The sequence below is a fragment of the Brienomyrus brachyistius genome, chromosome 7, assembly GCF_023856365.1.
Source record: "Brienomyrus brachyistius isolate T26 chromosome 7, BBRACH_0.4, whole genome shotgun sequence".
Classification (NCBI taxonomy): domain Eukaryota; kingdom Metazoa; phylum Chordata; class Actinopteri; order Osteoglossiformes; family Mormyridae; genus Brienomyrus; species Brienomyrus brachyistius.
Genome location: NC_064539.1, coordinates 11,639,000 through 11,655,002, shown reverse-complemented (window position 1 = coordinate 11,655,002; position 16,003 = coordinate 11,639,000). Strand labels below are relative to the sequence as shown.

At 42.6% G+C, this 16,003-nt stretch overlaps 1 protein-coding gene across 3 annotated transcripts in view; it reads right to left on the bottom strand.

Moving 5' to 3' along the window:
- Positions 1 to 16,003, bottom strand: part of pde8b (phosphodiesterase 8B) — a 64,119-nt gene that overhangs the window by 22,366 nt on the left and 25,750 nt on the right. For all 3 annotated transcript variants that reach the window (XM_049019057.1, XM_049019056.1, XM_049019058.1), the window contains 4 exons: positions 14,745 to 14,801; positions 3,339 to 3,529; positions 926 to 985; positions 522 to 579 (listed from right to left, as the gene is read on the bottom strand). In XM_049019057.1, coding sequence (XP_048875014.1) covers positions 522 to 579; positions 926 to 985; positions 3,339 to 3,529; positions 14,745 to 14,801 — 366 coding nt within the window. The remainder of the gene's footprint in view (positions 1 to 521; positions 580 to 925; positions 986 to 3,338; positions 3,530 to 14,744; positions 14,802 to 16,003) is intronic.

The window sequence follows — 16,003 nt, the reverse complement described above, 5'->3', positions numbered from 1 at the left end:
AAAACAGAAGCACGTCCCATAATCCCGAGCAGCACGTAGAACAGACCAACCTCGATATTCACCTCCTTGACTACGTTTGCTCTGTAAAATCCTTCTAGATCCCCCTGTGTTTGGGGAACCAAAAATGACCCCATCTGGGATTAACTGTGACATTTTTTTCTGGGTAAAAAAATCCAACTAAATGCTGTATTTGATCATTTATTTTGATGGCTAAGTTAGACCTTCATCTGTACCCATACATCATGTTTCCTTTGAGAGCTTTCATTCATGAAACTTTATGTAAAATATTTACTGTATGATTAAGACGTGCACAGAGCCTGTATGTGCCAATACACCGACACACTAAATACTACTTTAATAAGGAAAAGTCTGTCATTGTAGCTCAACTGCAGCAAATCACTGCCAGACCCATTGGTCACATTCATGTTTGTTTGTCTCAAAGGTGAAAAGGGTACCAGCACAGGCCAAAGGGAGTGTGAGGGATAAGAGACACCTAAACTGTGGAAACAACAGATACTCACTCTGCTGAATCCTGCATTGAGCAGAGGAAGGACTGAAGGCTCCTCCTGATCCTGGGGTCTGATTCACAAAAAAAAAAAAAAAAAAAGCACAAAAGTCACAAGTTCAATTCTGACCTGACCAGAATTATATCTATTGATGAAAACAAATTACTGAAAAATGTTTACAACTGATAATCAAATATTAAAAAAAAAAAAACATTAGTCATATCACTCTGATATGTAAAAAGAAATGATAATACATTAAGTGTAGTAGCTACCATGCGGAACATTGAGAAAGAGAAACCACTACATAGTATTACAGAATAAGTGCTACTTTCTTCTAGTGGTTTTACATGAAAGGGCTATTCACTGCAAGAAAGCAAAGTTATGCTGCTACAGTGAGTCTCAGCACAATCACCACTTACATTTGTGGCACAACAGCTAGAATGACAGTGTGTTCCGAGTGCTTGGCAGCACGTATTGACCTAGGGGGAAAAAACACATCACAGAGTGAAAGGAAATCAGATTCAGTGCTTTAGGAAACCACAGCATTGTATTCCCCGGAGAGCCCTGCCATTTGGTCTGGCTATCTGAGCCATACTCATCCCACACTCACCAACTTCCACTAATCTTGTTTCTAGAAGTACTGGATGTAAATGTATAAGTTAACAAATTTGGTTTTACCTGAATGCTATGAGTCGTTATTGTGATACGTAGGTCTCAAGATATACTTGTTCATTTATTGCACATTCCATCATTTGCAGAATTAATCCCCACCAATTATGTGACTACTTGTATTCTTTTGTGTGTGTGTTTTAATGTCCATGTTTTAAAATGTTAATTATTTATGTTTTTAAATATTTGTATTCTACTTATTTCTCTTTTGCACTACTTTTCTGTGACATAAAAGTAAGAAAGGTACACTAATGGTACGGTGAATATTGGTTAGGTGGGACATATAATAGAGATAAAGTCAAATTTAAAAAATTGTCCCAGTTGATCAGTATCTACCCTATATACTAAAAGTATTCAAACTGTGGAGCTGCTTCAGTTTTAGCACAATTTGTTCTGGTCTAGATCTTCACCCTTGCAACATTTCTGCAAAGGTTGAAAACGGTCTATCAAATACTTTTTAAGTTATCATGCTAATGGGATGAAATGCCTGAACTACCCTTTTTTATGTTATCACTATATGGCACGGCTTCAGTTTTGAGGTGATCTGTTACAAAATTTAATCAGTTTTAGCCCTCCCATACAATGCCTGTGCAAAGTTTTAAAAAGATCCATCAAACAATATTTGAGTTATTGGTTCACATACCAAAGCATCTGCGGCAGCATCTGACTGGTGCTAAAACCATATGTTTTCCCCAAAGGCCAGGGAATACAATAAACCAACATACAGTAGGCCAATAGTACCTATACATAGTGGCTACTTTATTATATAGACCTAGCTAGTGCCAGGTAGGACAATTTATGCCTTCAAAACCACTTAAAGGGTAGACAAGTTCAGAGAACCCTTTCTGAGCACCTCTGTTGTACTGAGCTGCATTTTTGCAGTATTCCTGTTGAGAGTCTGACCATTTTCCTCTGACCACACTCATTACTAAGGGGTTTTTGGCCACATCATAAATTCTCTGTAAAGTCTCCACATTGTAGTGAATAACCCGGGAGGATGGCTTTCATGGCATCAACAATCATACCACATTCAGAATCACTTAGATCAGCTATGTCAAACTGCAGTCCTGGGGGGCCGGAGCCCTGTGTAGCTTAGTTCTTTCCCTGTTCCCCCACAAATGATTCAGCTGAAGAGCTGTGTGGTCTTGGCCATATTAGATCCTGTTAATAAATGTAGTGCAGCAGGGCCAGCACAAGGAGTTGAATCAGGTGTGTTAAATGAGGGGAAACTCAGAAATGTGCAGGACTCCAGGACTGGAGTTTGACACCCATGGCTTAGATCATAGGCTGTCCTAATGCTTAGTCAAACATTGTTTGAACCTCTTGACCCAGGCTGTGAGCTGTATGTATTTAGTTGAGCCACATATTTTGCTATTTGGAGGAATTTACTGCTTATGTTAACAAGCAGGTGAATTAAAAAACTGCCAACTGAGTATAACTACAAATTTGAAAAGCCAGAAGTTATATGCATTACAAATCCAAAAACACTGAAAATCTTTCAATAAAATTGTTAGTAGGCACAAGTTAGGGGTGATTTAGAGGTGCCAGTTCACCTAATTGCATGTCTTTGGACTGTGAGTATCCAGTGGAAACCTGCGCGCCACAAGAAGAAAGTCTATACACAGTGCAAGGCGGGATTCGAACTGCCACTCCTGGTGGTGCAAGACAACTATGAACCAACATGCTACTGCCTTCAGCTAAATGAATATAAAGTTTACAAAATAAGAAACTTTATACAGGAAATGACAAAACAATAATAGACATCCCATGTCTCCTGGAAAGTTCTTGGGGTTTCCTGCAAATTGACAGCAGTTCAATGACACCCGCAAATGATGTGTAATCTCCTGGAAGGCTGACGCTCCGCTATTCAGTGGTGGTGAAATTAGCTGGCAAGAAGTTTTGTCACTGCAAATTTACCCCAAATTTTACTACCACTCTCTAGCCCCAGTCAGAAAAATTTACCACCAACCCCAGTAGACAATATACAGTATATGGTATAATCAAAATACTGGCCAAAGACTGGCACCCTTTACCTCCCAGATACCCCTCATCGGCCTCTCTGAAATCAGTATCTCTAAGGTGGCATGTCGGCAATAATAACAGGCAGGTATTCAGCAGTCAGTTAATGAAACACACAATAGACACAACCATCTTTGGGGTCACCTGCAAACCGATTCCGCCTCCAGGTGATGTGATCGCCTTGCGTCGATAATGATGATCTCATGCTGCTTGTTCTGAAAACATTCGACAGCAGATTCGGGGGTGCGGGCGATATTGCACCTGAACCCGGCGCGGTCGCACGCCCACCAGAAGGCATCGCTCTGGCTGTCCTCCTTCGTGAACACCAGCAGGACCTGGGGGAGAGGTTTGGCAGGGGTTAGAGGGCAGGTCAACAGGACAGTCATTCAGCTGAGATCTTCTCACATCCGCCACCACATTCAAAAACTTACGTTTGTTATAATACACAGTATGAGCAAATGGATGGTCTGTCATGACCTGCCTTGTGTTCTGCTCTATCAAGGATAGTCTTCTGGTTTCAGCTAAATCCATATACTGCAGTCAAGAAAACTAGATGAAGTATTGGTGAAAATATGTGTATGATAACATTACATGATAAAATAAATATTATAATTGTATAATTATATAATGTTTGTTATTAATGTATATTAAAGCTGTTAAGATACGTTAGGATATTAAGGTATGCTTACATGCTGCTTATGGATGTTCTATGAATGCATAGTGAAGGTGCAGTGAATGTTCTACAAAATGCATTATAAACCTACACTGAATGTTCTACAAAATGCATTATGAATCCATTATGAAGATGCAGTTAATGTAAAGCATTATTAAATCCTTTAATGACGTATACTGTAATACGCAGTAGGAAGTACATGGCTATAACAGTATGTTCCAACAGGGTCACTTCTTTAGTGACTGAAGGCCTAGCTCCCATTCAGTGAGTTAATAGATGCAGGTAAAGTGAGGTAGCATATCTTGATTTCATTGTAACTCATAGCAGGCCTACGACTTTAATTATGTTTATGCAAAGCCAGCTGTTTACCAGCTGATCAAAAGCTACATACGTTTTCCTCGTGCTAACAGGAATTCCTCGGTATAGATGACCGTGAAAAGTGAGAAGCTAATAAAATAGAGGGTGCATTTTCATCTCCAGGCTTCTGTCCAAAACAGCTCGAAATGAGAAGGGAAAAACAAAAAGCAAATGGGATACAGATTTAAAGGCTTTTAAGTCTAATCTGTGACACTGTGTTACTTTACACTTATATATTCATCCACGGGGCGGCATGGTGGTGCAGTGGTTAGCACTGTTGCCTCACACCTCTGGGACCCGGGTTCGAGTCTCCGCCTGGGTCACATGTGTGTGGAGTTTGCATGTTCTCCCCATGTCGTCGTGGGGTTTCCTCCTGGTACTCCGGCTTCCCCCCACAGTCCAAAACCATGCTGAGGCTACTTGGAGTCGCTAAATTGCCCATAGGTGTGCACGTGTGAGTGACTGGTGTGTGAGTGTGCCCTGCGATGGGCTGGCCCCCCATCCTGGGTTGTTCCCTGCCTCGTGCCCATTGCTTCCGGGATAGGCTCCGGACCCCCCGCGACCCAATAGGATAAGCGGTTTGGAAAATGGATGGATGGATGGATATTCATCCACTCATCATTAAGCGCCTACCCAAATACTGTAATGCTGAGTGTGGAGGAATCGGTAGGTATGAACCAAGGCTAACTGGCTGCCCAACCACTGCATGGCACACATTCATACTAGAGGCAGTTTAGAGCCACCAGTTCAACTAATTACATGGACAGTGGAAACTAGAGTAGAGTGGGGTGGGCATACTTATTGCCCCCTGGCTGGGTGCCTGTATAGTGGGGTGCATGAGAGGGTAGCCTCTCTTCACCTTTGGGTGGGGGGATGGGTCCTGACTGATGTTTACGCTTATGTGCCAAACGGCAGTTCAGAATACCCACTCTTTTTAGAGTCCTTGGAAGGGGTGTTGGAAAGCACTTCTCCTGGGGACTCTCTTATTCTGCTGGGGGACTTCAATGCTCACGTGAACAATGACAGTGAGACCTGGATAGGTGGGATTGGGAGGAACAGGACTTCTGTGATCATCATGGATTGTCCATAATGAACACCATGTTCAAACATAAGGGTATCCATATGTGCACTAGGCACCAGGACACCCTAGGCTGCAGTTTGACTTTGTGGACATGTCATCGGACTTGCAGCCGCATGTATTGCGCACTCAGGTGAGGAGAGGGGCGGAGCTGTCAACCGATCACCACCTGGGGTGGATTGGCTCCGCTGATAGGTGAGGAAGCCGGTCAGGCCAGGCAGGCTCAAGTGGATAGTGAGGGTCAGCTGGGAATGTTTGGCGGAATTCCCTGTAAGAAGGAGCTTCAACTCCTGCCTCCAGTAGAACTTTCCCCATGTCCCAGGGGAGGCGGGCGACATTGAGTCTGAATGGCTGACCGGAGCTGTGGCCGTAAGGTGGTCGGTGCCTGTCACTGTGGCAATCCCGTCAATGCCGTCAAGCTGAAGAAGGAGTGCTATTGGGCCTTTTTGGCCTGTGGGTAGCTGATGAGTACTGACAGGCCAAGCGGAACTTCGGCGGTTGCTGAGGTAAAAACTGGGGCGTGGGAGGAGTTTGGTGAGGCCATGGAGAACGACTTCCAGATGGCTTCGAGGAGATACTTTGAAGACCTCCTCAATTCCACCGATACGCCTTCCAATGAGGGAGCAGTGTCTGGGGACTTGGGGGTGGACTCCCCTATCTCTGGGGCGGAGGTCGGTTAGGTGGTCAAAAAGCTCCTCAGTGGCCGGGCCCTGGGGGCAAATGAGATCCGCCCGGAGTTCCTGAAGGCTCTGGATGTTGCAGGGCTGTCCTGGGTGACACACATCTGCAGCATCATGTGGACATTGGGGGCAGTGCCTCTGGACTGGCAGACTGGGGTGGTGGTCCCTCTCTTCATGGGAGTGTTCCAACTATAGGGGTATTACACTCCTCAGCCTCACTGGTAAGGTCTATTCGGGGGATCCTTGAGAGGAGGGTCTGCTGGATTGTCGAAGGAAGAGCAGTGTGGTTTTTGCACTGGCCATGGAACAGTGGACCAGCTCTATACTCTCGCCAGGGTCCAGGAGGGTACGTGGGAGTTTGCCCAACCAGTCAACATGTGTTTTGTGGATTTGGAGAATGCATTCGACCGAGTCCTGTGGGGAGTGCTCCAGGAGTATGGGGTGCAGGGCTTCCTTATAAGAGCTGTTCGGTCCCTGTACAACTGGTGTCAGAGCTTGGTCCGCATTGTTGGCAGCAAATTGAATTAATTTCCGGTGAGGGCTCACCGATTCTGTTCATAACATTTCTAGGCGCAGGCAAGGCGTTGAGGGTGTCCGGTTTGGTGACCTGAGGATTGGGTCTCTGCTTTTTCCAGATGATGTGGTACTGTTGGCTTCATCGGGCCATGTCTTTCGGCTCTCATTGGAGCAGTTCACAGCTGAGTGTGAAGTGGCTGGGATGAAAGTCAGCACTCCAAATCCAAGACCATGGTCCTGAGCCGGAAAAGGGTGGAGTGCTCTCTCCAGGTCGGGGAGGGAGTCCTTCCCCAGGTATCTCAGGGTCTTGTTCACAAGTGAGGGAATGATCGACAGATGGATTGGTGTGGCGTCAGCAGTAATGCGGGCACTGCACTGGTCTGTCATGGTGAAGAAGGAGCTGAGCTAAAGCTCTCGATTTTCCAGTCGATCTACATTCCTCCCCTCACCTATGGTCACGAGCTGTGGGTAGTGATTGAAAGAACGAGGTTGCGAATACAAGAGGCCGAAATGGGTTTCCTCCGCAGGGTGGCTGGTCTCTCCCTTAGAGATAGGGTGAGGAGCTCGGTCATTTGGGATGGACTCAGAGTAGAGCCGCTGCTCCTCCGCATCGAGAGGAGCCAGATGAGGTGGCTCGGGCATCTGGTCAGGATGGCTCCTGGACGCCTCCCTCGTGAGGTGTTTCAGGCATGTCCCACTGGCAGGATGCCCTGGGGAAGACCCAGGACATGCTGGAGAGACTATGTCTCTTGGCTGGCCTGGGAATGGCTTGGGAGTCCCCCGAAGGAGCTGGATGAAGTGGCTGGGGAGAGGGAGGTCTGGGTTTCCCTGCTTAGACTGCTGCCCCCACGACCCGACTCAGAAAAGCGGTAGGAGATGGACGGATGGGGATTCCTTCTCCTCCTCACCATTCAGCATAGCCTAGCCCAGTATTTCCCAACCCAGTCCTTGAGGATCCCCAACCTGTCCATGGTTTTGCTCCTATCCAGGAGCAAGGAGGTAGCAAAAACATGGACTGTCGGGGGGTCCCTGAGAACCAGGTTGGAAACACAGGCCTGGCCTTCCCTAATCTAACCTAGCCTAGCCCAAGCATTTGTTCTCTAATAAATGTCAGACATATTAAATACTTTAATAGGATACATGCCTAGTCAATGAAATGAATTCTTTACATTTGTATAAAGGACTAATAGAATACATGTATTCACTGTACGAGACATGCGAGAACTAGGAAGATGCAGCTGCCTGCCTTGTCTGGTTATGCCAACTTGTGCTTAATGGACTTTAGATGCTTTGCATAAGAGCTATCCATAAATAATGTGCAATAAATAATGTCGGGGACTTTTTACGCAAGTCCAAATTTATGCAGGTGAAATATATACAAGTAGAGGTTTGTAGGTAACAATATCACTCAAAAGAGAAAAAAAAATCCATTAAAAACGGCGTAAAGAACCACTCTTTAACTCAGAGCAGATGCTAACATTAAGTAAGGTAAAAACTGAATTAGGGCAGTTGGTTGTTGCCCAGTATCACCAAGCGGACTGACTATCATGTTGCAGCATCCAAATATCCCTGGATAAAAAGCCGAGGGGGAGGGGCAACACGCCCAAAATAAGGTCAGCATGAGGAGAAGAAGAAGCGGGAATCAACTGTAGCAAGTGGTTTTCATTTCAGAAAACACCCTGGACCTCATAAGTGTGAAATGGAAATGACTATTTTACAAGGCACTGTTTAGGTTAAACTCCATTGATGCATATATGGATTTCAGAATCTTTCCAGTTATCCTTTGACTAGCACTCAAAATGTGTATTTTTAGAATTGAACAACGTGGAAAACTTTCGCCTAATTTCCATACCGGGTAAAGCGGCTTGTTCACGTTCTCTGTCGCCTAGGTTACGTCTCTGAATTTCCCAAAGACAGGAAAGGTTCAAAGCTCACCGACTGGGCTTGCAAGATGGGCTGTCATGACCGCAACACTCGGGGGCAGGGGGGGGGGGTGGTGATGCGTATAGAGGTAGTGGTAGTGGCGGTGGGGGGGTGACCCGATATTTGCGGCTGTCTGCGAAAGGTCAACACGCTTTTATCTACTCGGCACCTCGCAGCCAATAGAGCTCCACTGTGAAATTCTACACAGCTGTGATGGCGGCTGACAGAGCAGCCGGTGCGAGGGCCCCTGCCGCCCTGTGGCCTGCGCTGATGGACAGGGCCACCCGGGGACGCCAGGAGCCACTCTGAGAACTCCCGGCCTGAGGCCTCTGCACCATGGTGGGGCACAGCATTCTGAGAGCAGAGAAGAAACGTCAACTCTCAAAAAATGACAGGAGCATGTTATGGAGATCTGAAGGAGAGCAGAAGGGAAGCAATATCATTTCATGGACAAACTTAAGATTTGCTAAGATAGGAAGATTTCATGCCCTTTCTGGGGGTAGCAGGTTAAGTACTCCTTAAAACACGTTTCCAACGCAGTAATATTGTAATGCAAGATGCCTGTGGTGTCAAAGATAGATTTGTATTACACTGCTCTATATATCAAATATGGGGAACTTTAACAGGACACAGTTGAAAGTTACCAAACATGGGAAAGTAAGGACATTATTTACGGGGATGAGAGTTGGCAACTTATCCGCTTAAAGATCTAGAGTTCTGGGTATATGTGGAACTGTTCATGCACTACCTATATCATTGGGATGTTTTTACGCTGTACTTTGGTATTCCATACATCCATACATTGCCACATCGTTGCAATAACACAAAACATTTGTATTTAGTATCTCTTTGAGAGCCAATGACTACAACTGCAATTACAGGACTTTCTCTGAGCACTGAATTTTACTGAAATTAAGGTAAATATTATTTGATCACGTGATATAGAGAAAGACAAATTTAATGCGACTTGTATTGCTGTGGTTAATATTTTAAGCCAAATCAGGAGTCAGGAGTTGCTTCTGTAGAATTCCAAAGTCAGTTTTTTATTGTATCCAAGACCAAACCCCCTGAAGGAGTCTGTCCCATGCTGGATTACACCGATTTTTATACCCTTTTCATATCTCTTGTTAAGATATCTGTCACGTGGAATGTCCCAAGCATCATCTTTCTGGAGCAATTGCTATCATGGTGTCTCCCCTTCTGGGACCCAGGAAGTTCTCGCCTCTATGCATCTTACCATTATTCCCTGTCTTGTCTGGGGTCCGGTTACTTCCCCCACCTGCATTTCATGGAGCCGGCAATAATTTTTTTCTGGAACCATAATCATAGCAAAACGGGCTCCAGAATGTTTTGTATGCTCATGGAGAGGGCCCAAGAACCGGCCATGGGCATTATTATAAAGACCCAGGCGACACACCCAAAAAGATCATGTGAACTCAGGTGTTTCTATAATAAAGAACAGTATTAGTCTTGGTAGTGTCAGCTGGGCACAAGTTGCTTAATTACAGAGCCAAATTATATTCTTTGATATTTAACAATATAATAAGCTGCAGAACTAACAAGGGCACATATTCATACAGCCGGGGCCAAAACAAGATACAGATGCAGGAACTTCAAAGCTAATATTAGGCGCAAAAACACTTATATGATGCAGCAGTAATTGGACTATATTCTGAAATTTACAAGGCTGCATTGTATTCTGCAGGCTGCATCTTTATAATATTGTTTCAAGGATTACATTCACTAAGTGCTAAATAATATTCCATGGGATGTTGCATACATTATCACACTTGACAATACACAGTTGTGTGTCCATGGGAACTAAGAGCATGGCTAATGGTGAGTAAAGTGGCTGTGAAATGTAATAACACGTCACTCCTCACCTTCTTCTCAACAAAACACTGAAGCACACGTGTCGCCAACCTAAAGTACTATGAATCGCTGTATCAGGCAGGAAGGACAACGCTAGAGCATAAATATCTCCTTAGGAACTAAGGCTACTGCTAATGGCTACATAATAGTAATGAGTGATGACTGCATGACATCATTTCTGTCTGTCAGAAGATGAGAGGGAATCTTTCAGGATGACACTGCCTCCAATCACAGATAAGATGTGGCCGGCCAGTTCGATATGCACTGGGAATGCAGATGGTATGTGTAAGCCATAGCCCCTCGGTCACTAGATCCAAATGCAGATGAGGATTTATGTGATGGGCTGGAATGGAGTCTGAGACAGTCACACCATGGTCAACTGGGTGTGAACCGATTTCATGTCATTTAAGGCTGCATCCCTCTTGCAGCATTTCTTTTTCAGTACTTTACGTTGTACTTGTAAAATGATGATATTTTACACATACTGTAATCATAAGTGCACATTTGAGTTACTAATCACAACTAAATCCATATTCACACTGGGGCTAAGTAATTAAATCTTTTTGAATCTTTTTAATTTCTTGTTTTTCTTCTTTTTACTTCTTGATTATAGTTTATTATTTCATTATGTTACTAACTTCTAGGGCTGCAACGGGCACAAAAATTATGGTTCGGTACATTTTGAGGTCCCAATTCGGTACATTTTTGGTATAGCAGGGGTAAAAGAAACAGAACATAAATACTGCTGCAACCTACTAATAAAAAAACTAAAATTTAAATAAAAATTAATATTCCGAGTACATAAAAATAAATTCAATATCCATTAAGGTGCACATTTAGAAAATGAAGTTCATACTGATGTCATGATGTTTACACATTTCCATTGTAACATTAGCACACACCATTATCTGCCTGTCCTACCAATCAGAGACTATGATTTCAGCAATATATGCTGAAAATATTTTTTTGATTTATGAGAGATTTCTCATAACCTAATTGACTTGGCTCTCGAATGCAGTATTTTACATACTCAGAGTCATCTCCTACTATGACTACTACATTTCTTTTGGGGACTACCTTGGTTAGTGACTTCACAAATACCACAGTAAAAAAAAAAATAAACATCTGACCTATGCATGCATTTGTCATTGCAATGTATGTCTGCATTCCACTGGGACTAAGAGCACAGTGACGGACTGCAGAGAGGTCCAGGAATGTGACAACAGATTAGTCATACCTCTCCTGGTATATATAGGACCAACTCTAACAGCTTCAAAGCCAGATGAGTTATATATTCAGAATGGCCATTCTGAGTGATATACTGAGACACACTCTTTGGCCAGTTTATTAGCTACACCTGCCCATTACCAGAAACAGCCTGTTCCTCAAAACCTCAGTCACATGACTGCAGCTGAATATATACATGATGCAGACAGGGTCAAGTGGTTCGTTTACAGTTCGTTTAAGTATTAGAACAGCAAAGATGTGTGATCGACGCAAGTCTGAAATTGGTATGGCTGTTGGTGCTACATGTGTTGTGTCTAGCATCTAAGAAAATCTATATTTTACTGAGAATGTTGCGATCAACAAAATAAATAAATCAGTCAATGTATGGCCAGACTCAAAGCTAAAAGGAAGATCATGAGTGCAAAAATAACAACAGTGGTGTGAAGAAAAGCTTCTAAATGTTTCGAAGTGATTCTGGAGGCTAAAGTCAGTCCAAAAATAGTGACATTTGTGTAGGTTTCATATATTTTGCTCTTGCCCACAGACATATACAGATGTGAGCAGGTTTTAGGGATCAGAGTACAGAGTCAGCTAGTAGCAATGGGATCACATGGGTACCTCAGCTGCTCTGACATATGTACACAAACTAAGTTACTATGGTGACAGGATCTGTTGAAAGTGTGCTGCAGCAACTCAAAGGATAATGCCAATCCATCATAAAAATAGGCTGACAATGAATTCATTGCATAGAATGACATAATTTGTCATTCTAAACTGCAAAAACGGTTGCAGTTGGTGCATGTGTTCAGCAATGATACTCCACCAGGCCAGCAGAGGGCAGATATAGTGCAACAAACACAAATTTCAGCAGTACAATAGAATGGGTAAACCTTTATAAACATTTTTCATGGTGTTAATAGGCTTGGGCAGTATGATGGTAATATGGCAAATTTCGCCACCTGCACCAAGCCCCCCCCCACTAGCCAGCACTAGGTTTCAGCAGTATCTATTAATTAATACCGTCATACCGTATTTTAACAGTATTTTCAAAAGCAATGCTATTCTGGTAATTCCCAATAAAACCTACTCAGTACTGCCCCCCCCCAATTGCTCCTCGTCTGCCTCCCTGAAATCAATATGCCTCAAGTGGGAGGTGTGCTAAGCTTACTTTACATACCGAATATACATACAATCATCCTGCTACCATGATCCTTAAACTGCACCAACACAAGAGTGGGTAAATGGGACATCTCCACGCCTTTTGAGGAACTTAGAAAAAGCTGAAAAACATTTCACAAATGCTAATGTGTTTAACCGATATGGAGGGAGATGTTTTTAAGTCATATAGAAAAAAGGTTATACAGTGGCTGAAGCAAGTACCAGTAGTGAGCGTGCGATGAGTAGCGCAGACGTTTTGGCAGCAGACCTGTCCACTCTGCTTTCACTTGCCAGCGACTCCTCTAACAGGGCCGACACAGAACAGCGACCTCGTCATGAGATTTTTTAATGGGAGGACTGCTCTTGTGGGGAGAGCTGCTATGTTTGCTTCCCAGACACCAGTACACGGCTGACAAAATTATTGTCAACAAATTGAACCCGCTCCCGAAAAATGGCTTGGATGTGGGAAAAAAAAAATTGAAAGTTCTGCCCATAGCTGGTCAACTCAAATCAATAAAAACAAATCAATAATATATTGTGCATTATGTGGGGCAATAAAAAACTACTTTAGAATAATTATAAAACCAAATGAGGATGAGTCACTGGCCCTTTGCTTTGTGCTGTTTATTGAATCCCGCCCTTGTGGAAAAGTAATGGGGACCCTGCAGTAATACATGTAGATGGTGAGTAGCTCACTCAAACGGAGAAGGAGATTAGAGGACAGCTGAATGCCTTCCTAAAAACAGGGTCTAGGAATTTCAGGAGAACTTTATTGAAGTGCTAATTACCAATCAATATCAATTTATTAAGCTGGTAACGCAACATAGAACCAAAATCTAAATATAGATCCAAATGCTGCATGAAGGTGGAAAATTTCATCATTAACATCGACATCATCTTCCCATATTTTTTAGTGAGGGTTGCGGTGGGATGGAAATTTATCTCTAGCTAATAAATATTTGGTGTGACTACCAGCCTTTCCTAGGGGTGTTTACTGTAGGTCTCTTGCAAAGCATGGTTTTTTTTCTTGTAACAAAAACATTTTGTAGCAATGAAAAATTAGTGGAATGGGTTTGCTGGAACTGCTAAATAAACATTAATTTGCAGTCTGTACAGCAGAGCATTCATCATCCCTTTGGTACAGTAACTGCAAAGCCAATCATATGGTACAATTATAGAGAACAGCACAGCACCATAAGCAGGTGTGCCATTTTTGAGAGTGTAAATTCAGCATAAAAAATACAGTTTCTCCCCCTATGGTCAGGCATTCTGAACACTGCAAGTTCACTGACTATTTTTCTTCATTCTTTCTCCAAACATAATACAATTACTTGAATACCATCTCCTCCAAACACTCTGTACCGAGATGAACAAAATCTATAAATAAAAAAATAAATCCTTTTCTTTTAACCGATAAAATGCAACTTTAATAAACTTGGCAAATACATCAATAAAAATTTGAACCTGAACTACTATTCTAGCCTCATATTCTGGGACTGGGATTTTATTTAAGAACAAGCACGTGTAAAAGTCAAAGGTATGAAATCAAAAGATTAATATCCTATACAATCAGGGTTTTTTTTTGGAAACAGCACATCTGAAAACTAGCAAAAAACAAAAATAAGGCTTGTCTAAATCTGTTCAATATGTCCACAAAGCAAAAATCACTATGCTGGAACACACAGTGCACTTCAAAGACTTTCCTCTTAGATAATTTAATACCTTGGCAATTTCCCTTTCTTCTCAAGCACAACAACACAAAATAACAAATCAAAATAAGCTGAGGTTTAACAGCTGCAGCAGATTTAAATCTGATTAAATCTGAAAACAAAGCTAAATACAGGTGTAAAACCTACATAAACAGCAAAATCCTATAAATGAACATATAACTTAAGTACCACCACCAGAGTAATTGTGACATCACTCATCAAATCAAAACCAACTGAGGTTCTCTAGAATGACCCCACTCCCTTTATGTTCGTAGACCTACAGGTAAGGACAGAAATTTGCCTTCTGAACTCTGCCAGTCAGAACAATTAGCCATATTAAAATGAAATTTATTGTACCTGAATAGGTTCTTGGTTCAATCGCATAGGCCCTATGCATTCCTCTGTGGCAGAAACCTGGGAGAAAAAAAGAGGTTTTTTTAGAACAATTAGTTAAAGCACAGAAACAAAAATGATGGACACAAAACTGTTAGCAGTTAAATAACGAAAGACTTGAATAATTACCATCACAATAAGCCCATCCACCAGCATAACAGTAAATGTAGCTTGACTTGTATCATTTATTTGCTCAGCTTAGAGAACACACTTGTACCAGTACACAATAATTAAATGCCACTCTGTCGATTGTTGTTCTCCTCAGAGAACATGCCACCAGTTATACTTCCCAGGCTCATGACGTGGTCTTCTGCACCACGCCTGTCCAACAACAGCCTTCTTCATGCCCAATATCACCAAGGCTAGCATTAAGTTACCCGGAAAGGGATTCCAGCATGTCATGTTACCACATGACTGCAGCATGCAATTTACGATCAGTAAACCAATGCAACTCAAAAGTAAATGTTGTGCATTTGCTGGGCAGCAATAAAAAGCACTATCTGGGCCTAGATGGTTGTCTCCCCCCAAACCATTTGTGGTCAAACTACTTTGTATGCATAAATTCAGAACTCACCATATTTATGGTGGGTTGGCATATTTTTTTAATATACCACAACAGATATCTCTTTTGGAATGGACCAGAAAGATGATGTGAAGATGATATTTTCCCAGTTACTTTCATAAACAAACATGAATCTCATCATTTTTAAGCCTGTCATGAAAGAGGAGCATGAAGGAAACACCTGTCCCAGGTAACAACATTAACAACATGCAGTTGATTTTTTAATATGTACTATATAACATCACATACCACAGGTATGTGTGTGTGTGTATATTTTATATATATAAGAACATAAGAAATCTACAAACGAGAGGAGGCCACCCAGGGTTTTAGCTTGCACTACACTGGCAAGAAGACTATTCCCTACTCTAACTACACGTGATGTAAAGAAGTGCTTCCTCAAATTCATTTTAAAATGTTATCCTGCTAATTTCCACTTATGTCCACGTGTTCTAGTATTTACTAATATTGAAGTAGCCATTTGGCTGAACAGGATCCAGACCTGTTAGCATCTCATATACCTGGATCATGTCCCCCCTTAGTCTTCTTTGCTCAAGGCTGAACAGATTCAGCTCAGCTAACCTCTCCTCATAAGACATTCCTCTAAGACCAGGAATCATTTTAGTACCCCTATGTTGACCCCTTTCAAAGGCAGCAATGT